This window comes from Gopherus flavomarginatus, chromosome 20 (genome assembly GCF_025201925.1).
Source record: "Gopherus flavomarginatus isolate rGopFla2 chromosome 20, rGopFla2.mat.asm, whole genome shotgun sequence".
Lineage (NCBI taxonomy): Eukaryota > Metazoa > Chordata > Testudines > Testudinidae > Gopherus > Gopherus flavomarginatus.
The window spans coordinates 2,517,913-2,540,141 of NC_066636.1; the positions used below are offsets into that span (position 1 = coordinate 2,517,913).

General features: G+C 48.9%; 1 protein-coding gene and 2 pseudogenes across 1 annotated transcript; 1 reads left to right on the plus strand and 2 right to left on the minus strand.

Moving 5' to 3' along the window:
• Positions 1-645: 645 nt before the first annotated feature.
• On the minus strand, positions 646-21,721 carry LOC127038239 (probable G-protein coupled receptor 33). The gene is made up of 2 exons (XM_050930758.1): positions 21,483-21,721; positions 646-2,917 (listed from the first exon to the last, which is right to left on the minus strand). The coding sequence occupies exons 1-2, from the start codon at positions 21,552-21,554 to the stop codon at positions 1,886-1,888; spliced, it is 1,104 nt and encodes a 367-aa protein (XP_050786715.1). The 5' UTR covers positions 21,555-21,721; the 3' UTR covers positions 646-1,885.
• On the plus strand, positions 7,148-12,787 carry LOC127038248 (probable G-protein coupled receptor 33; annotated as a pseudogene).
• LOC127038255 (probable G-protein coupled receptor 33) lies at positions 18,231-20,945 on the minus strand (annotated as a pseudogene).
• Positions 21,722-22,229: the final 508 nt, after the last annotated feature.

Here is a 22,229-nt window from a genome sequence, read left to right on the forward strand (position 1 = left end):
AGGTAGAAATACCATCCAGTCCTGCTTTAAAAATTGCAGTGATGGAGAATCGACCAGGGAGGATCTTTTTAACTCTTTATCATCTTTTGGATGTGTTGGACCCCAGCCTTGGCCAAGGTTTTGTAACTTAGCTTGAGCTGGCAAATGAGATCTTTACAGTTACTGTGACCTGTGACCAGAGGTGCACAGGCAGCCCACATTGAAAAAGCCTAGATCAGGGTGGGCTGCAAAAAGGAGAGCAGTTTGTCCCAAAGCTGGAGATTAACATTGTAGCTAGATTCACCCACCAGTAACCAGCTGTGCTCCAGATCTCCCACATTGGTAATCAAGAAGCCAAAAAGAAAGAAAGAAATCCCACAGCCCTCTTTATTGCATTCCAATCTTAGGCTCCCAATCAGCAAATAGGTCCAGTACAGTGAGAAGTTACTTAAAATTCCATTCACTGTACAAAATGTTCTTCGGTTCCCCAAAGGGGGTTCGAATCTTACCCAAAATACAGCGTTGCCAGCCAGTTCTTGATGGGCCATCCAACGGGCTGGATAGTGCTGATGTAATCAGTCTGGGGGTGTCACAGCACAGGTTTGAGATATCAGTATAACACATATATTTACAACTCATGATATAAAGAGGATGCATACACATAAACAAGATTATCATATTTATCAAATGATAACTTTTCCACTGATACCTTACATGGCATATCTGGTATGTTTCATTGCAATTTTGTTTCCATAATATTATGAGTGATCACCCATATGCCATATAATGTCATTATTATTAGCTTGGACATTACCTCTTCACCGCCCTGAAGTGTTCATGGGCAGGTGGTTTCTCTGGAGCAGCTCTTTATTCTGCAGACTTGTTTTCCTTATCAGCCACTCTGAAATTAAGCCAGAGCCTCCCCACACTAAATATCCCAGTGATTAGGTCACACTGTGTTTGTAAATTATGTCAAAGCTGCCACACTATCTTTACAGAAACTATGCAGTTCAAGGAAAACCTGGGAATCATTATTCTTAATTTTTGTTTTGTTAGTGCTGGGAGCCCCAGTCCTGGCCCAGGACCCCGCTGTGCTAAGCACTATACAAACATATAGCAAAAAAAAAACAGGTCGAGCCACAGAGAGCTAAGTGTGTGAAGATATGAAATGGAAAAAAACCTCAACTGGGATGTAGGAGACCTGCGTTTGTTCTAGTTCTGCGATTGGCCTGCTGGGTGACCTTGGCCAAGTCACTTCCCCACTCTGTGCCTCAGTTTCCCCATTTGTAAAAACTGGAAGACTGCTACTGTCCTCCTTGGTAAAGTTCTTTGAGATCTACTGATGACAAGCACTGGAGAAGAGCTAGATAGTGCTATAGTAATACACAGACTCTTCTATAATATATCACACCTAATGGATTAAAAATCATTTGGAAATCTAGAACCAAGATGAATGTTTTAGCAGACAATCTGGAACCTGCTGGATTCTATGTGGTCTGAAAACACTCTAGGACCCAGTGATGTCCTAGATCCAGTCAGGGACCTAAACTCAACAGACTTTGAGTTTAAACCTATTGAACGGCTGACAATGAAAGAAATTCCGGAGCCAGCTAGAGATGCACAATCCAAGAGTCAGTTACGTTAAAACGCATTGAGAGACCTAAAACAAACAGGATTCTGGAGCTGGCTAGCAATCTGGTGCCATTGATGACCCACTGAGTTTGAAAAAATTGAGAGAGAGACAACAGGGAATATAGAATCCAGGGACACTGAGGGGTTTATAAACATTGAGACACCTGGAACCCATCAGGTTTAAGAAACAGCAGAAATTTAGGAATAATGGGGATGTGAAGTTTTCAACTCTCCCTAAGTCTGGGCACCTTCAGACCATCTCTTTCCTTATGTTCTAAACTTCTGACCCGTGTCTTCCACCAGACTCGGAGCCACTGCTGCCGAGTTCTTCAACAAAAGCTGCTTTGACCAGAGTAAGGAGAGACGTCCTGAAGACCTGCCAGAACTTCTCCCCTATGAAGAGGTAGAGGATGGGGGAGAAGGAGGCATTGAAGCAGGATGTTAAGGTGTGAATGACCAAGAGGACACCTGTCACCGACTCTGGCACCTCCTTCTTGTAGAGCTTCAAGCCATGGTAGAGGTGATAGGGGAGCCAGCCTAGGAAGAAGGAAACCACTGCGGCTACCATGACCTTGAAGGGCTTCCCAGCCCACTCCAGCTTCTTATCCTTCATCTTCAGGCCCACGCGGATATAGCATCCCATGATGGTGCAGAAAGGCAGCAGGAAGCCCAGCAGGAACCGAGCCATGAAGACAGCCAGGTGGACCTGTCTTCCCAGGTCTTGCAGCTCGGCTCCATTCCAGTCTGTGGAGAGGGTGTAATTGTTGATGCAGATGATTCTGCCCCCGTCAACCACATGGGTCTCCCGGAAAGCCAGGTAGGGAGCGCTGAGACCAAAGGAGACCAGCCACACACCCACAATCAGCTTCCAAGCCTGGGGCATGGTGCGATGATTCCGGGACCAAATAGGATGGTGAGTGAGGGTGTAGCGGTCCAGACTGATGAGTGTGAGAAGGAAAACAGAGGAGAACATGCCCATAGAAATGAAGGTATTGAGAAGCTTGCACGTGGCCATGCCAAAGACCCAGTGGAAATCCAGGAGGACGTAGATGGCGAAGAAGGGGATCAGCAGGGTGAAGAGCAGGTAGCAGGACACCAGGTGAAGGAACCAGAGCGTGGTCACTGTCCTCCTCATCTTCATCCCCAGCACCCACACGTACAGCCCATTCCCTGCCACACCCACCAGGAAGGTGATGAAGAGCAACAGAGCAGAGGCCAGGTGAGGGGTCTTCATGATCTCTGTGGTCTTGCTGAAATTTGCCACTGTGGTTGGTGGGAGTGCCATGATATCTTGTTCCACTGTGCCCTGGGAAGAGACAGAGGAGGGGTTGGAAGGGACGACAGTGAAGGCAAAAAGGGAGAGTGGAAGAGGAGAAAGGAGAAATACCAGAGTGGGTTAGGAAGGTAACATTGGAGAGGACCTCGCTGGGCACCCTCTGGTCCTTCAAAAGATCCAGGCTGGATATTCTCAGAAAGTGGGCTATAGCTGATGGAACTCACTGCTACAGAATAGAGCTGTGAGCATTAGGAAAGGACAAGGGGGTAGCAGACGTGGGAGGAGTGGGGAAGGGGACATCCTAGTAGATCAAATATGCAGCTATGTAGAGAATAGCACGTAGCTGTAATCTGGATCTCTGGCTAGCTCAGGGGAGCAGGGAGTGGGCCCTGGGGCCTTTCCCTTCTTGGATGGCCAGCTCTAATCTGGCCCAGGGCAGGGGATCAGGCCTACTCAGTTAGGTGAGGATCGATGCTGTTGACTCTTAGCTGGTGCGAGTGCAACTTACTGTTACAAGGAAGAAAAAGCCATCCCTCCCCCACCTCATCTCTTGTGCTCATCTACCAGTCACAGGAACTGCTGCTACACCCTGTCTCGTGAGAGCCTGCAGGGTCCTTCTCACCCTCACTGTAACACAGGAAGTCTCAGTCCACCGAGCTGCTTCTCTGTCCCACAGCCCTGCTGCCGGGCAGCAGGGTCCTCTGGGCTATTGCCTTTCTCAGGGACTGCGCCCCTCACAGCTTTGTTAGCATGGAGTCCTCTGTGCTCTGCAGACTGGTCTAATGGTTAGAGAAGGAAGGCTAGGAGCCAGGATTCCTGGTTTCTATCCCCAGCTCTGCGAGTGGGGTGGAGGTCAGAACTTCTGGGCTGTGGGAGGAGAAAGTGAGGTCTTGTGGCTTAGAGTAGAGGTTCTCAGTCAGGAGTACGTGTATCGTGGGGGTACACAGAGGTCTGTCAGGGGGTACATCAACCCATCTAGATATTTGCCTAGTTTTACAGGCTGCATAAAAAGCACAAGTGTAGTCAGTACAAACTACAGTTTCATGTAATTACTTATTTATCCTGCTCTATATGCTATACACTGAAATGTAAGTATATTTATATTCCAATTCATTTATAATTATATGGGAAAAATGAGAAAGTAGCAATTGCTCAGTAATAGTGTAGCTGTGACATTTTAGTATTTTCACATCTGATTTTATAAGCAAGTAGTTTTTAAGTGAGGGAAAACTTAGGGGTAGGAGAAGAAGGGGTACAGGAGTCTGGTTTAAAGCTTCATAAATGGGAAGCAGCTCGTCGGACTAATATGAAACAAGGAGGGAAAATTTCACGTCACAGACCTCACCTACTACCTCTGTCTATTGAGTTCCCCATGGGAACCCCACTGTACCCAGTGGTAGGGAGTCTCAGAGGCTAACGTCACTGATACCCAGTGGCAAGGAGTCTCCCAGGCTAACCCCACTGATACCCAGTGGCAGGGAGTCTCCCAGGCAAACCCCACGGATTCCCAGGGGCAAGGAGTCCCACTGATTTGCCTTTACAATAGCAAATTTCTGTGCCTTCTAGGGGGCCTTAGCAAGAAAATTTCCCTTTAGACCCAACACAGGTCCCTCTGCTCATTGTCTTGACTCACCTGGGCAGCGGGTGGTGGAAACACAGATCCAGCACAGAGAGAGCCTCAGATGGCGTGTGTTTGGCCAGCAAAGCATCCGTGTGTCTGTGCCCTGCACCCCAGAGCCCTCCCCTGTGTGTTGAGTTCACTCTCCTTAACTCTGTGTCTTCTACATGCTCCACCCCCACCTGCTCTCTGAGATCCACACGCTGCAAACTATGAACGGAAATGATCATTGGACACTGTCTTAGCAAAGAAACCACCTAAACAACAACTATTGCTTTGAAACTAGCCCCACTCCCTCCCAGAGCCTGGCATAGAACCCAGGAGTCCTGGTTCCCAGCCCCTCCTCTCTAATGCACTAGATGCTTAGCCAGCAGCTCAACTATTGAGGCGTGCCCCCATGAAAAGGAAGGGATGGCCTGTATTTTGCTCAACTCCTTGGGTGATGGGCTGCCATGACCCAAAAATAACCCAGTCCTGTTAGCTCACAACAAAGTCTGAGTCACAAATGATGCAATTCCCAGGCAAGGATTGAGAGAGTCTAGTGGTTTGGAGTGTGTGTGTGTTGCGGGGAAGGGAACACTGGCAGTAAGGACCCTGGGCTCTGTCCCCAGCTCTGGGAGGGGGGTGGGGTCTAGGGGTTAGAGCAGGTCAATAGCTGTGAGGGGTCCTGTGTTATCTACATGTTGTGGGTACATCCCTGGGTGAGACAACTCATGTTACATCCTGCCCCTTTCTGTTCTAGATAAAATCTCAGTCACACCCAGCCTTCCCCAGAATGTTCGTTACACATGCCTCATCCTCAGAACTGGGACCCTGAGAACCCCATAGGGAACCCAACGCTCCTGGGAAAACAACCCTCAATGTCATGGTACACGAGACCAAGGTTGAATTCTGAAGGGAGTGAGGTCTAGTGGTTAGAGTGGGGGGAAGGGGCTGGGAGCCAGGATTCCTGGGTACTATCCCTGGCTGGGGGAGGGGAATGGGATCTAGTAGTTAGAGCAGGTCTGTGTGGGACATCATAAACCAGTGGTTCTATTCCCAGCTCTGGAAGGGGAATATGGCCCAAAGGGTTAGATTGGTGGAGTTAGGAGTCAGGACTCCTGGGTTCTGGCCATGGCTCTGGGAGGGGAGTATTTTGTACTGAGTTAGATTGGTGGAGTTAGGAGTCAGGACTCCTGGGTTCTGGCCATGGCTCTGGAAGGGCACTGGTGTGTACTGAGTTAGATTGGGGGTGTACAGGTGCTAGCACCAGGATTCTGGTTCTACCCTGTGTGTGGCTGCAGCCTAATGAGTTTGTGCAGAGAGGAGAAAGAAATGCTGTGTTTCTCACTGCTAGGGCACGGGCTGCACACGTCTGTCTCTCTCTCACCCTTCCCGTCTTCTGTCTCCTCCAATCCCCTTTGTGGTCTTCCTGCTGCTCCTTAGGGTCTCACGGCCCCTCCGCCTTCCTGACTGGCCTGACCCCTCGTGGCACCTCGGCCTTCCCATCCAATCTGGCCCCTCACTGTACCTCTGCCTTCCCACCAGCCCGACAGCCAATGGGAGCAACTCCCAGCTGGTCGGGAAGGGAAATCAAGTGACAGCTGCATGTGGGAACCCCTTTTGGGGGTGGGTGGCAGTGGGCTCTGCCTGTGGGTTTTGGGGCTGAATATGAGGATGAGGGTGACCTCCCTCTTGTCCTTCCATCTGGTCCTCACCTACCTGCTCACGTTCTGCTTTATAACTCTGTTCCCATCTACACCTACCTGGGCTTCCTCTGGGTCTTCAGTGTGGTCATGTGGGAGCTCCTCAATGCCAGCTTCTCCCTGGGCCTGTTTTCTGCCATCTTCCTCCTCACCCTCATCTGCCTGGACCAGCCCACTCTCCCCTGACACTCTGTCTGGTGCTGGCATCACTGCACTGTGACCCAGGCCAAGAAGCTGGTTGTGGGGGCGCAGCTGGTCTCCTTCACCCTCAGCGCTCCCTAACTGGGTTTCCAGAAACTCCTGGAGTTGGAGGGGGCAGGGTATGAACAGTTACACCTTCTCTGGAGAGGTGGACAAAGCCAAGATGCAGGCCTGGAGGAGACATCTCCATCTTCTGCTGTTCAGGGTGCAGTTCCTGCTGGGCTTCCTGCTGCCCCTCGGCACCAGCGTGGGATGCCAGGGTCGGACAGGGCTGGAGATGAAGAAGAGGGGGTTGGTGAGGAGTGGGAAGCCTTTCAAAGTCACAGTGACTGCAATGGTGCCGTTCTTCATCTGCTGGCTGCCGTACCCCCTCTGCCATGGCCTGCTGCTCTCCAAGAATGTGGTGCCAGTGTCGATCATGAGCACCTGAAAGTGCCTGGAGTTAGAGAGCATTGGATAGAATAGCTGTGTATTTCACCTACTAGACTGTCCCTGTCCCGACTCCTCCCACATCTACTATCCCTCTTTCCCTCTGCCCATAGTTGTACTTTGTAGCGGTGAGTTCCATTGGCTATAGCCCAGTTTCTTAGAATATCTAGCCTAGATATTCTGGAGGACCAAAGTGTGCCCAGAGAGATCCTCTCCAATGGTGCCTTCCTAACTCCTGATTATTTCTCCCTTCCTCCTCTTCCTTTCCTCTTTTACTCTCCTCTGTCATCCCTTCCAAACCCTCTTCTATCTCTTCCCCATGGCACCATGGACCAAGGCAAGATGCCTCTCCCACCAACACTGGGGCGAATACCAGACAGACCCCAACTGCTGTGAGTGCCACTCACCTGGCCATGGCGGTGGGTGTGATGGGGCTCCCTTGTGGGTGTGATGGGGGACGGGCTGTACCAGTGGGTGCTGGGGCTGAAGATGAGGAGGACGGTGACCACCCTCTGATTCCTTCACCTGGTTTCCTGCTACCTTCTCTTCACCCTGCTGATCCCCTTCTTCTACGTCCTCCTAGGTTTCCACTGGGTCTTCGGCATGGCCACATGCAAGCTTCTCAACACCTGCATCTCCATGGACATGTTCACCTCCGTCTTCCTTCTCATCCTCCTCAGCATGGACTGCTACACTCTCACTCACTGACCCATCAGGCCTTGGAATGACCTCACCGTGCCTCAGACTCGGAAGCTGTCTGTAGACGTGAGGTGGCCTACTTCGGTCTCAGTGCTCCCTACCTGGTTATCCAGGAGACCCGGGTAGTGGACAGGAGCAAAATAATCTGCATCAACAATTACGCCCACTCTGGAGACTGGAATGGAGCTGAGCTGCAGGATCTGGGAAGACAGGTCTGTCATAAACATGCCCCCTAAATCGCAGACAGTGGGGAACCTCACTGGCGGTGATTTCTTCCTATAACTTTAGAATAAACAGGTAAATACAACACATGTACCTTTACATATACTACTAAGTATGTAAACTACAAGACTTTCTACATTTTAAGGACAAATTTCAACCAGTGGATTCTGGGAAACTTTCACGAGAGAGTGCATCAGCTACTTTGTTAGAAGCTCCTGAAATGTGTTGAATTTCAAAATCAAAATCTTGGAGAGCTAAACTCCATCGAAGCACTTTTTTGTTGTTTCCCTTGGCAGTATGGAGCCACTTTAGCGCAGCATGGTCAGTTTGTAGCTGGAACCGTCGTCCCCAAATGTATGGGCTTAGCTTTTCCAGGGCGTACACAATGGCGTAGCATTCCTTTTCACTGACTGACCAGTGACTTTCCCTCTCAGACAGTTTGTTGCTTAGAAACACGACAGGATGGAAGTTGTGATCCAGTCCTTCCTGCATGAGAACTGCTCCTATACCACGCTCAGATGCATCTGTGGTTACTAGGAATGGCTTGTCAAAGTTCGGGACCCTTAGCATAGGGTCAGACATGAGCGTTGCCTTAAGTTGGGTAAAGGCCTTTTGACACTCATCAGTCAACTTAACTGCATTCGGCTGGGTCTTTTTGGTCAGGTTGGTCAGTGGGGCAGCGATTTGGCTGTAGTGTGGTACAAATCGCCTGTAATACCCGGCCAAGCCTAAGAAGGATTGGACCTGTTTCTTTGACTTTGGGACAGGCCACTTTTGGATAGCATCCACCTTGGCCTGTAGGGGGTTTATGGTTCCTCGACCCACCTGGTGCCCCAGGTAAGTCACTCTGTTTTGGCCTATTTGACACTTTTTGGCCTTAACAGTTAGTCCAGCCTGCCTGATGCGCTCAAAGACCTTTTCCAGGTGTTCTAGGTGTTCAGACCAGGAGTCAGAAAAAATGGCCACATCATTGAGGTAGGCAACTGCGTATTCGCCCAGTCCTGCTAGTAGACCATCTACCAGCCTCTGGAAGGTGGCGGGTGCATTTCGCAGCCCGAAAGGAAGTACATTAAATTCATACACCCCCGCATGGGTGATGAATGCTGACCTTTCCTTGGCAGGTTCATCTAGCGGTACTTGCCAGTACCCCTTGGTTAAGTCTATTGTAGATATGAATTGGGCAACTTTTCCAATAGCTCATCGGTGCATGGCATTGGATAGTTGTCTGGACGAGTTACTGCATTTAGCTGACGGTAGTCCACGCAAAAGCATATTTCCCCATCTGGTTTGGGTATCAGAACCACTGGAGATGCCTATGCAATGGTAGATGAGCTTATTATACCCATCTGTAGCATGTTCTGGATCTCCCGTTCTATAGCAGCTTGGGCATGAGGAGACTCTCGGTAGAGTGGGGCTCTGATTGGGTGAGCATTACCTGTGTCAATGGAGTGGTGTGCTCGTTCAGTCTGTCCTGGGGTGGCTGAGAACAATGGGGCGAAGCTAGTGCACTGCTCCTTGATTTGTTGCCGCTGCAGATGTTCCAGGGTGGTTGAGAGGTTCACCTCTTCCACGCCACTGCCTTTTTTCCCTTCCTAGTAGACACCATCAGGACACTCAGTGTCATCTCCTCCCTGGACTGTAAACTGACAAACCTGTAAGTCTCTGGAATAAAAGGGCTTGAGAGAATTAACATGGTAAACTCTGGGCTTTAGGGAGGAATTGGGAAATGCTATGAGGTAGTTAACAGCTCCCAGGCGCTCTTGGACCGTGAATGGCCCTTCCCATGATGCTTCCATTTTATGGGCCTGTTGCGCCTTCAAGACCCTAACCTGGTCTCCTACCTTGAAGGAAAGCTCCCTGGTATGTTTATTATACCAGGCCTTTTGCTCTTTTTGAGCATCCTTTAGGTTTTCTTTAGCAAGGGCTAAAGAATGTCGGAGGGTGTTTTGTAGGTTGCTTACAAAGTCTAGAATGTTAGTTCCTGGAGAGGGTGTAAACCCCTCCCATTGCTGCTTCACCAACTGTAATGGCCCCTTAACCTCATGGCCATACACAAGTTCAAATGGTGAAAACCCTAAACTGGGATGTGGTACAGCCCTGTAGGCAAAAAGCAACTGTTGCAACACTAGGTCCCAGTTATTGGAGTGTTTATTGACGAATTTACGTATCATGGCCCCCAAAGTTCCATTAAACCTTTCCACCAGGCCATTGGTTTGATGGTGGTACAGGGTGGCAACCAAGTGGTTCACCCCATGAGTTTCCCACAGTTCTTTCATGGTCCCTGCCAGGAAATTAGATCCTGAATCTGTAAGGATGTCGGAGGGCCAACCTACCCTGGCAAAAATGTCTGTTAGGGCCTGGCACACAGTGTTAGCCCTGGTGTTGCCTAGAGCTACTGCTTCCGGCCATCGGGTAGCAAAGTCCACGAAAGTCAGTACGTACTGCTTTCCTCTGGGTGTCTTTTTTGGGAAAGGACCCAGAATATCCACAGCAACTCACTGAAATGGGACCTCAATTATAGGGAGTGGCTGGAGAGGGGCCTTGACCTGGTCTTGGGGCTTTCCCACCCTTTGGCATACCTCACAAGACCAGACATACTTGGCAACGTCCTTGCCCATCCCCTCCCAGTGGAAGGACTTCCCCAACCGGTCCTTGGTTCTGTTCACCCCAGCATGGCCACTGGGATGATCATGGGCTAAGCTTAAGAGCTTTTCCCGGTACTTAGCTGGAACCACCAACTGTTTTTGCGGGTGCCAGTCTTCCTGGTGTCCACCAGAAAGAGTCTCCTTGTATAAAAGTCCTTGTTCTACAACAAATCGGGATCGATTAGAAGAGCTGAGAGGTGGTGGTGTGTTCCGTGCTGCCGCCCAAGCTTTCTGAAGGCTTTCATCTGCTTCCTGCTCAGTCTGGAACTGTTCCCTTGAGGCTGGAGACACCAGTTCTCCCTTAGACTGTGGACTTGGGCTTGGTCCCTCTGGAAGCAATGTAGGTGATGGGGTTGTTTCCGTGGCTAGTGAGCTGCTCTCCGCTGGTGGACCAGGGGGTATTTCAGGCTCTGGCTGAGCCTCTTGGGTGTGGTTGTCTGCTGCTTCTGCCAGTTCAGGCTCGCTGGCGCCCTCTGGCGTTGGGGTTGAAGATGGATTTGCAAGCACTGTCATCAGTGCTGGCAACGGTTCTGGTGCTGGCTGCTTTTCCAGTTCCTGGTCTGGGACTGGAGGCACTGTGGCTGTTTCAGTTGTTGACAGCGTGTGAGATAAGAATCCAAAAGCCAGTAAGATTATTAATTTGCTTCTCTGCTAGCTGGTTATAAGCAGAGGGTAGGGGGTTATTTTTTTAAACTGCAACCAGAGAATTTTTTTTCCTTGCTTCGGTCTGGCTGTGCATAGATATGGCCTCAGGCAAGGGCCATTAAGTTTAACAGGGGTCTTTTGTTAGACAATAGAACTCCAGCTGTGAGTCATCCCACCTCTGACACCATGTCACAGTATAATTCCCAAATCTGGACCTTAGCGTCCAAAATATGGGTACTAGCATGAATTCCCCTAAGCTTAATTATCAGCTTAGATCTGATAGGCTGCCACCAATCAGGACTTAAGTAGAGCGCCTAATAGACTCTAGTGTCCCCAAACCCTTCCCTGGGGACCCCCAAGACCCAGATTCCTTGAGTCTCACAACAAAGGGAAATAAACCATTCCCTTCCCCCTCTTTACCTCCTCCCAGATCTTTCCCGCCCTGGGTACCCTAGGAGATAACCATAATTCAAATCCTTGAATCACCACTTCTCCCTTCTTCCCCAGAGAGAGATACACAGATAAACGCCGAGAGCAGGCTTTTCTTCCCTCCTCCCTTTCCTTTCTCCCACCAATTCCCTGGTGAGTACACAGACTCAAGTCCTTCGAGCCTTAACTAGGAGAAAAAAATCAGACAGGTCTTAAAAGCAAAACTTTTAATAAAAAAAGAAAGAAAAAAGTAAAAGGTTTATCTCTGCAATTTAGATGGTAAACAGTTACAGGGTCTTTCAACTTATAAACAATAGAAAGAAACTTTCTCCAGCAGAAACACAATTTAAGCTACTTCCAGCAAGTACACATATGCAAATGGAAAAAAACAAATTAAAAGACTATGACCGCCTTTTCTTACTTACAATTCTGAATAGATAAGAGACTGTAGCAGGGAGATTGGCAGAAACCTGGTTGCACCTCTAGCCCCATCCAGGACCCAGAGAGAACAAAGCCAAACCCAAAACCCACAAACAAAGGTTTCCCTCCACCGAGATTTGAAAGTATCTTGTCTCCTGATTGGTCCTCTGGTCAGGTGTTTGCAGGTCACTGTTTGTTAACCTTTTATAGGTGAAAAAGACATTAACCCTTAGCTATCTGCTTATGACAAGGTCCACCTGGCCATTTTCATGGTCCGGTTCCTGCTGGGCTTCCTGCTGCCCTTCTGCAACATTGCGGGATGCTGTGTCCATGTGGGGCTGAAGATGGAGAAGAAGCTGGTGTGGGCTGGGAAGCCCTTCAAAGTCATGGAAGCCACGGTAGTTTCCTTCTTTCTCAGCTGGCTGCCCTACCACTTCTAACAAAGCCTGAACCTCTATAAAAAGGAGGTGCCAGAGTAGGTGGTGGGCACTTTCTTGGTCATTTACACCTTCTCATCCTGCTTCAATGCCTGCTTCACCCCCATTCTCTACCTATTCATGGGGGAGAAATTCTGGCAGGTCTTCAGGATGACTCTTCTCACTCTCGTCAAAGCAGCTTTTGTTGAAGAACTCAGAAGCAGTGCCTCCGAGTCTAGTGGAAGACATGGGTCTGAAGTTGAGAACACAGAACAGTGGATGGTCTGATTTTGCTCAGCCTTAGGAAGAGTTGAAAACTTTCCATCCCAGCTGTTCCTAGACCCCTGATGGCTCTAAAACCCGAAGTGTCCCACATACCTCACTGTTTATAAACCCTGTAGTGTTCCTGAATTCTAGATCCCTGCTCTCTCCAGAATCCAATGTGTTCTAGGTCTCTCAATTTTTTCATACTCAATGGCCATCAATGGCACCAATCAGTAGCCAGCTCCAGAAACTTGTTTGTTTTAGGACTCTTAATGTTTTCTAACCTAATTGACTCTTTTCAATTCTGCATCTCTAGCTGGGTCTGGAATTTCCTTTATTCTCAGCCTCTCAGTGTGTCCATACTCAAAGTCCATAGGTTCTAGATTCCTGACTCGACCAAAGACATCACTGGATTCAAGAGTCATTTCAAATAGAATCCAACAGATTTCAGATTATTTTCTGAAATTTTCATTGTGGTTCTAGATTTCCAAATGGTTTTTAATCCGTTAGGTGTAGTATAATCTAGAAGAATCTGTGTATTAGTATAGTGGTATCTAGCTCTTATCTAGTGCTTGTCATCAGTAGATCTCATAGAACTTTAGCAAGGAGGTCAGTAGCAGTTTTCCTGTGTTTACAAATGGGGAAACTGAGGTACAGAGTGGGGACAAGACTTGGCCAAGATCACCCAGTAGAACCTTCAGTCTGGCCAGTGGCAGAACTGAAAACAAACCCAGGTCTCCTGCGTCCCAGCCCAGGTCTCTATCCATTGCATCCCCTTAGACTGTGGGTTGTCTGGGACCTGGACTGCTTTTTTACTCTGTTTGTACAGCACCTAGCACAGTGGGGGGCTGGGTCAGGTCTGGGGCTCCCAGAAATACCTGAAATAAATTATAATTAGTAATAATCATTCCCAGGCATTCCTTGAATGACATAGATTCTGTGAAGTTTGTGTGATGGCTCTGAAATACTTTACTGCCACTACATGACACAGTCACTAGGATATTTAGTGTGTGGAGGCTCTGGCTTAGCTTAAGAGTGGCCAATAAGGAAAAGAAGCTGGTAGGACAAAGAACAGCTCCAGATAAACCACCCTCCCTTCAGGGTGGTGAAGAAGTAACATCCAAGTAACCAAGAAGACTCCACCACTCGGCTCCAGCCAAGTTATAAACCTTTGGCCAAGACTGCAGGCCAGCAGATCCAATGGACAGTAAAGACTTGAAAAGACCTGCCTGCTGGATTCTCCATCACTGGCAATTTTTAAGGCAGGACTGGGTGTTTTTCTAAGAGATCTGCTCTAGTTCCAACCAGAGGACTAATTCAAAGAAATTCTGAATGAGGTCAGAATAGGGGAGTACCATGCTCCTTCTGGCCTTGGAATCTCTGAATCTATCCAGAGAATAGGCAGATGTTGTCAGGGTGGTGCACCAGTTGTTACCTAGGGCCCATTGGAGTGTCTGAGGAAGCCAGGCCTGCATAGGCCACCAGCTCAGGGTGGAGGCTGTAGGTAAGTTAGACATGTGTGGTTTACTGTCCAAACAAAACAAGCCTGACAACTGTGACAGTTGCCACCTCTTGCTGATTCAAAATGAAATAGGATCTCATAGATTCTAGGAATCCTGGCCAGTTGTTAACCTCTTGGGTCCCAGTTCTGTCTTTGTTTTGAATGGGATCTGATCTGGTCTAGATTTAGACATAATGTTTTCAATCCCCGTGTATGTTTCAAAAGCCAATAGGATCCTATGAGTTCTTGATGTTTGACTGGTTCTTGTACCTTTAGGTTCTAGATCTGCCAAGATTTCAAAACCCAATAGGTCCGAAGTGATCTAGAACATCTTAGTTTCCAATCTAATGTATGACGTCCTAGCTGACATAGGACCAGTTTGGGTTTTTTAAAAAATGGTCAGACGTAGATCTCAAGAGGTTCAAGAACTGCTCAAATATTCAGAACTCATGGGGTACTATTGGGTTTATATCTATCTAATCTATCTATCTATCTATCTATATCTATTTCAGGGTTCCCTCCCCACTCTGAACTCTGGGGTACAGATGTGGGGACCGGCATGAAAGACCCCCTAAGCTTATTTCTATCAGCTTAGGTTAAAACTTCCCCAAGGCACAAGTTCCTTTCCTTGTCCTTGGATGGTATTGCTGCCACTACCAAGTGATTTAGACAAAAATCCAGGAAAAAGGGTGACTTCAAGTCCTCATTCCCAAAATATTCCCCCAAGCCTCTTCACCCCCTTTCCTGTGGAGATTTGAGAATAATATACTAACCAGTTGGTTACAGAGTGATCACAGACCAAACCCCTGGGGTTTTAGGACACTGAAAATCAATCAGGTTCTTAAAAAAATAATTTTATTTAAAGAAAAAGTAAAAGAATCACACCTGCAAAATCAGGATGGAAGGTAACTTTACAGGGTAATAAAACACAGAGGATTCCTCCTCTAGGCTCAGCTCTATTCCCCCTCTGTCTACATTGAGAACATTATAACCATCAGCACGTGCAGGGGGGAGGGGAAGCCTGTATTATGGAAACCAAATGACCAGAAATTTGCATTACAAACACCACCCCTGCTCCCGTTGCAGAGTGCTGTTTTTCAAGACAGTTGCCCCCTGCACGCTGGTTTCACTGCAATTTGTGACTATTAACAGCAGCTCATCTTCAGGGGGCTGCATCTCATGCAGTCCCAAACTAAACGACCACCCTTTGCTCTAGCAGACTCCAGCAGAGCCTCTGCAGCTTGGTGCCACTTTCCGAGTAGAAGCAGAGTCTGGATGAGCTCTCCCCTAACATCTAGTGGTGAGCTGTGGAAGCTGATCTCGTTTGCATGGACACTTCCGCGCTGCCTCACTCAACATGATGGGATTCATTGTCCAAATGATCACTTGTGGCTGGTGTTGGATCCCCAGTCTCCTTGTTATTGGGGAAGGAGTAATACACATTGATATCCTTGCTGTGTGAACTGAAGGCAGCAGAACTGTACCTGGTATATGACAATGGAGGGGCTCACCCTCAACTGAACAGCACTCGCTAGGCAGAGGACATGGATTCCAAAGACCAATGAGTGGAGAGAGGAAGGAAATCTAGATAGATAGATAATCTGGTGTCTTTTGTCTTAGACCTTTTCTTCCTTGGTGGTATAATAAAAGAGCTAAATTAGGCTAAATGGATGGAGAGAGGAAGGAAGGAAGATAGATAGATAGATAGATAACTGGTGTCTTTTGTCTTAGACCTTTTCTTCCTTGGTGGTATAATAAAAGAGCTAATTTAGACTCAACTGAAAGTCTTGTTAGATGCTGCAGAGCTGAAATCAAAGATATCTAGGTCTAAGTATTAGACCTACTTTGGGACAGTGTTTCTATTGCATGAGGCTATCCAGGTGCACCAGCAGTGAGGCTCCCCTGCTAACAGCTGAAATCACTGAGAACTGTGCTTAAGTGTATGTGGGGGGACCTGAAGACATCTTGGCGAGTGGCCATCAAGGTGGATGGCGGAGAGGCGTAGTAAGCGGCTAGTAGAGAAGAACATAAGAGTGGCCCTACTGGGTGAGACCAAAGGTCCATCTAGCACAGTGTCCTGTCTGCTAACAGTGGCCAGTGCCAGATACCCCAGAGGGAATGAACAGAGCAAGGAATCATCAAGTGATCCATCTCCTATCGCCCATTCCCAGCTTCTGGCAAATAGAGGCTAGGGCCACAATTCCCTAGCCATTCCCAACAGAAGCTGGCAGAGATGGCCAGAGCAGAGCCCTGCAGAGGCATGGTGATCAGCGAGTGCCTGAGCAGTCCAGCATGTAAGGTGCCTCCTTATTGCCCCCACCCCCACCTTCCACACAGGGTGGGCGGCGACTCTGCAGATGAACCTCTGAACTCTGGGGCTCCACTGGCCAAGGACAGCAACTGTGCGTGGGGTACAGAGAAGGGACGGGAACGTTAAACGGACTTTGGGGGTTGCTGACTTAAGACCCTGAGGGGAAAAGGACACCGCCCAACCTACTTGGGGGTGGGTCTTTTACTCATGGTTTATGTTTATGAACCCTAGTTGTGGTGTTTTCCCAAATGAATGCTGAGTTACTTCCCTTCTTTTATTAAAAGTTTTTGCTACACTCAGACTCCGTGCTTGCAAGAGGGGAAGAACTGCCTCTTAGAGGCACCCAGAGGGTGGTATGTAATTGTCCCAGGTCACTGGGTGGGGCTTGAGCAGGCTTTGTCTTGTATTGTTCAAAAGGAACCCACAGGCCTTTGTTGCTGCTGGCTCCACCTGGCAGAAGGGTTTCACAAGTCAATGCGAGTCTGCAACTGGTTTTCAAAGCAGTGTGAAAAAATTAAGAGCAACTCCTTTTCATGGGCTGTAACTGAGGGCCCCAGATCCCAAGGCCCCAAACTTGCCCCATTCATTCCACTCCCGGCTCGCTCGGAGACAACCAGATTCAAGCCAAGCCGAGCGGGCACGTGGATTACAGAGCACTTTGACTCATCGGTTCTGACAGGAAAAGTTTTCTCCATGGGCACAGATGCAGGAGCATCAGCAGCACCTAGTTGCAAGCGACCCCTCTCCTCATAAGTCATGTGCCCAGCCCCTTAACCATTTTCATTGCCCTCCACTGGACTCTCTCCAGTTTGTCCACATCCCTTCTCTAATGGGGGTCCCAAAACTGGACACAAAACTCCAGATGTTGCCTCACCAGAGATGACTATAGGGGAATAATCACTTCCCTCGATCTGCTGACAATGCCCCTACTAATGCAGCCCAATATGCCATTACCCATTGTTGACTCATAACCAGCTTCTTGTCCACTGTAATACCCAGGTCCTTTTCTACAGAATTGCTGCTTAGCCAGTCAGTCCCCAGCCTGGAGTGGTGCATGGGATTCTTCCATCCTAAGTGCAGGACTCAGCACTTGGCCTTGTTGAACCTCATCAGGTTTCTTTTGGCCCAATCCTCCAATTTTTCTAGGTCACTTTGGACCCTATCCCTACTCTCTGGCATATCTACCTCTCCCCACAGCTCAGTGTCATCCGCGAACTTGCTGAAGGTGCAATCCATCCCATCAGGCAGATCATTAATGAAGATTTAAAAAAAAAAAGCACTCTGCTTGATACCGGCTGCCAGCTAGACATTAAGATGTTGAACACTACCCCTTTGAGACAGAGAATCTAACAAGCTTTCTAGCCGCCTTATAATCCATTCATCCAATCCATACTTTTTTAACTTGCTAGCAAGAATACTGCAGGAGACCATATCAAAGTCTTTTCTAAAGTCAAGATATATCACGTCCACCGCTTTTCCCATATCCACAGAGCCAGTTATCTCATCATAGAAGGCAATCAGGTTGGTCAGGCATGACTTGCCCTTGGTGAGTCCATGTTGACTATTCCTGATCACCTTCCTCTCCCTTTATTGCATTCCAGTCACAGGATCCCAGGCAGCAAATAACTCCAGTAAAGTGAGAAATTATTTAAAACTCTGTTCATTATACAAAATGTTGTGGTCCCCAAAGGGCCAACCACATTACCAGATCAATACTAATTTGGATCTTACCCAAAATATCATACTGCCAGCCAATCCTTTTGTATCTAACAACTAAAGATTTTATTATTAACTAAAAGAAAAAAAAAGAGAAGAGAGTTGTTAAATGGTGAAAGCAATCAGATGCATAAATATGATCTCTGAGTCCATATTTCAGGTTCCTAGCAGCATTGGTGAGTTTGCTGGCTTGTAAAGGTCTTCTGGAACACACCCAAAGCTTGGATGGATCTGTCAGATCTTCATTCAGAGCTTTAATTTGTAGATATGTTGCTCCAGAGGTAAGAAGCAGGGGTTGAAGACAAAATAGAGAAGATGCAGCTGCCTTTTTATATGTTTGCCACATGGCGTGTACATCCTCTGTCCCAAACAAAAGCTCCCACCATATGGGCATGGAAAATCACTTGGAATCCCCTGTCCACAGACATCTCCCTACATGTCCTGATGACTTATAGGTATGGCCCCTGGCTTCTCCCAATGGGCTCATTGCACAGTTGAGTTCCCTGGATGGGCCATCCAACAGGCTGGATAGTGCAGATGCCAATGTGTCTGGGGTGTCACCCAGATACACAGCACAAGTTGGAGATATCAATATACCACACATATGTATAACTCACGATATACAGATGACATACATATAAATCAGCTTATAATATTTAGCAAGTCATAACTCTAAGGTGGTTGTGGCTGTTCCTCCGTCTGGGCGGGAGGCCATGCCCCCTCACTGAAACACTGGTGGAAGGGCACAGTTCATGGGGATTTGGCACCAGGGTCTCCATCACTCGTCGGTGTAGAGCAGTAAATAGTTAGGGGCCCAGGCCCTCTGACAGGGCAGGGCACCAAACAACTACAAGGCTCTGGCCTGAAATCAAGGTAAAGCAGCAGTGTCTATGAGCTCAGGCCCTCAGGCAGGCCAGCAAACAGAGGGCTCTGGCCTGCAGTCAGGACAGAGCAGTAATGTGTCTATAAGCCCAGGCCCTCAGGAAGGGCAGGGCACCAAACAGTCAGGAGACCACCAACAAATGCAGGCCTTTTGGCCTAGAGTGGGTAGCCTGCTATCCCTGTGTGAGGTGGCAGAGGGTAGGGGGATCCGGGCTCACTCGACTCCATCAGGTCCCAGCCCAGGGCCCTACCAGTGGTGGATTGGTACACCAATAGGTCAGCAGGGAAATCCAGCCACAACATACTGGCCAGTTGTCAGCAACACAGCCAAATTCTATTCAGCTCCCCAGGCAACTTCCTACACTCCCGTTCATGGGGAGGGGTGGAAGTAGCTGGGTCCCAGGATCATTGTTCGTCCTGTCAGGACAAAACAGCTAACAGCAGCCCCAGCAACTCCTCAGTGTCTCCAGCGACTGACAGCTCTGGCAGCCCCTCCAGGTCTGAACCACTAGAGCGGACACTGTTGGGGATAAGCTCCGGCACCATGTGGGAGACATCCTTCCCCTCCAGCAGCTCCTCCATAACTGAGCTGGAGGGCCTGACTTTTATACTTCTGCTTCCTGTCCCGCCTCTCTGCTTTCAGTGGGATGGGCACAGATGTCCTGGTTCTGCCAACCAGGGCGCAATTGTGACTGTCTCTCCGGCCATCTGGGAAGGAGGCCACACTCCGCTGCTACAATAACTTTTCCACTGAAACCTTTCATGGCATATCTCGTATGATTCACTGCAATTTTGTAATACTAATATCCATAATATTATGAATGGTCACCCACATTCCATACAGCATCACAGTTACTAGCTTGGACGTTACCTCTTCACCACCCTGAAGTGCTCACAGGCAGAAGGGTTCCCTGGAGTCACTCTTTGTCCTGCCAGCTTGTTATCCTTACCAACTGCTCTTAAATTAAGCCAGAGCCTCCCCACACTAAATCTCCCAGAGCTCGGGTCACATGGTGTTGGCAATTATTTCAGAGACGCCGCAAAAAACTTATGGAAACCACGTAGTTCAGGCAACACCTGGGAATTATTATTAATTCCTATTATTTATTTCAACAGAGCTTGGAGCCCCAGTCCTGGCCCAGGACCCCGATGTGCTAGGCACTGTAGAAACACAGAGCAAAAAGACCATGTCCCAGAGAGTTCCAAATGGAAAGAGAACTGGGCTGGGACACAGGAGAGCTGGGTTTGTTCCTGGCTCTGCCCCTGGAGAGACCGAAAGTTCTACTAGGTGACCTTGGCCAAGGGTGACCCATCTCCACAGGTCCTGCATCTTGGTTCCATTCCAATCTCTGGTCACGTCGTAATTATTGATGCAGGCAATCCTGCCCCCATCCACTACGTGAGTCTCCCAGAAAGCCACGTAGGGAGCACTGAGACCAAATGAGGCCAGCCCGACACTCACGACCAGCTTCCCAGCCCAGGGCATGGTGTGGCGATTCCGGGACCAAATGAGATGGTGAGTGAGGGTGTAGCAGTCCAGACTGATCAGAGTGAGAAGGAAGATGAAGGAGAACATGCCATAGAGATACAGGCATTGAGAAGCTTGCAAATCGCCATGCCGAAGACCCAGTGGAAATCCAGGAGGACATAGATGGCAAAGAAGGGAATCAGCCGGGTGAAGAGGAGGTAGCAAGAGACCAGGTGGAGGAGCCAGAGGGTGGTCACCGTCCTCCTCATCTTCATCCCCAGCACCCACACGTACAGCCCATTCCCCAGCATACCCACTAGGAAGGTGATGAAGAGCAACACAGCAAAGGCCAGGTGAGGGGTCTTCATGATCTCTGTGGTCTTGCTGAAATTTTCCACTGTGGTGGTGGGAGTGCCATGATATCTTGTTCTACTGTGCGCTGGGAAGAGACAGAGGAGGCGTTGGAAGGCATGACAGTGGAGCCGACAAGGGAAAGTGGACAAGGAGAAGGGAGAAATACCAGAGTGGGTTAGGAAGTTAACATTGGAGAGGACCTCGCTGGGCACCCTCTGGTCCTTCAAAATATCCAGGCTGGATTTTCCCAGAAACTGGGCTATAGCCAGTGGAACTCACTGCTACATGATAGAGCTGTGAGCAGTAGGGGAGGACAAGGGGGATAGCAGACGTGGGAGGAGTGGGGAAGGGGACACTCTAGTATATCAAATATACAGCTGTGCAGAGAGTACCACGTAGCTGTGATCTGGATCTCTGGCTGGCTCAGGGGAGCAGGGAATGGGCCCTGAGGCCTTTCCCCTCTAGGGTGGCAACCTCTAATCTAGCCCAGGGCAGGGGATCAGGTCTACTCAGTTGTGGTGAGGGGGGAATCGGTGCTGTTGACTCCTAGCATGTAGGAGCTGGTGCTGGTGCAACTCACTGTTACAAGGAAGACAAAACCACCCCTCCCCCCCCATCTCTTGTGCTCATCTGCCTGTCACAGGAACTGCTGCTACACCCTAACTCGAGAGCGTGCAGGGTCCTTCTCACCTTAATTGTAACACAGGAAGTCTCGATCCACTGACCTACTTCTCTGCCCCACAGCCGTGCTGCCTCCTTCATAGCCGTATTAGCATGGAGTCCTGTCTGCTCTGTAGAATGGCCTAATGGTTACAGAATGGGGCAGAGGCTGGGAGCCAAGACTCCTGGGCTGTGGGAGGGACGTGGGATCCTGTTGCTTAGACTCTGCAAATGGGGAGCCCCTCATCTGATTAACATGAAACAAAACAGGAAAATTCACCCACGTTACAGACCTCACCTCCTACCTCTGTCTATTGAGTGCCCCGTGTTAACCCCAGGGCTACCGGTGGCAGGGACGTTCACAGGCTAAACCTACTGATACCCAGGGGCAGGGAGTCCCAACGGTTTGCCTTTAAAATAGCAAATTTCTGTGGCTCCTAGGTCGTCTTAGCAGGGAAATTCCCCTTTATACCCAATGCTGAGCCCTCTGCCCATTTTTTTCTCACCTGGGCAGCGGGTGGTGGAAACAGAGACCCAGCCGAGAGATACAGGCGACATGTGTTTGACCAGCAAAGCATCTGCGTATCTGTCCCGTGCACCCCAGAGCCCTCCCATGCGTGTCGAGGTCACTCCCCTTAACTCTGTTTTCTACACGCTCCGCACACAACCTGCTCTCTCAGGTCAAAAAGCTGCAAAGCATAAATGGAAATGATCATTCGGACTCTGTCTTAGCAGAGCAACTACCTAAGACACAGCCATTGTTTTAAAACTAGCCTC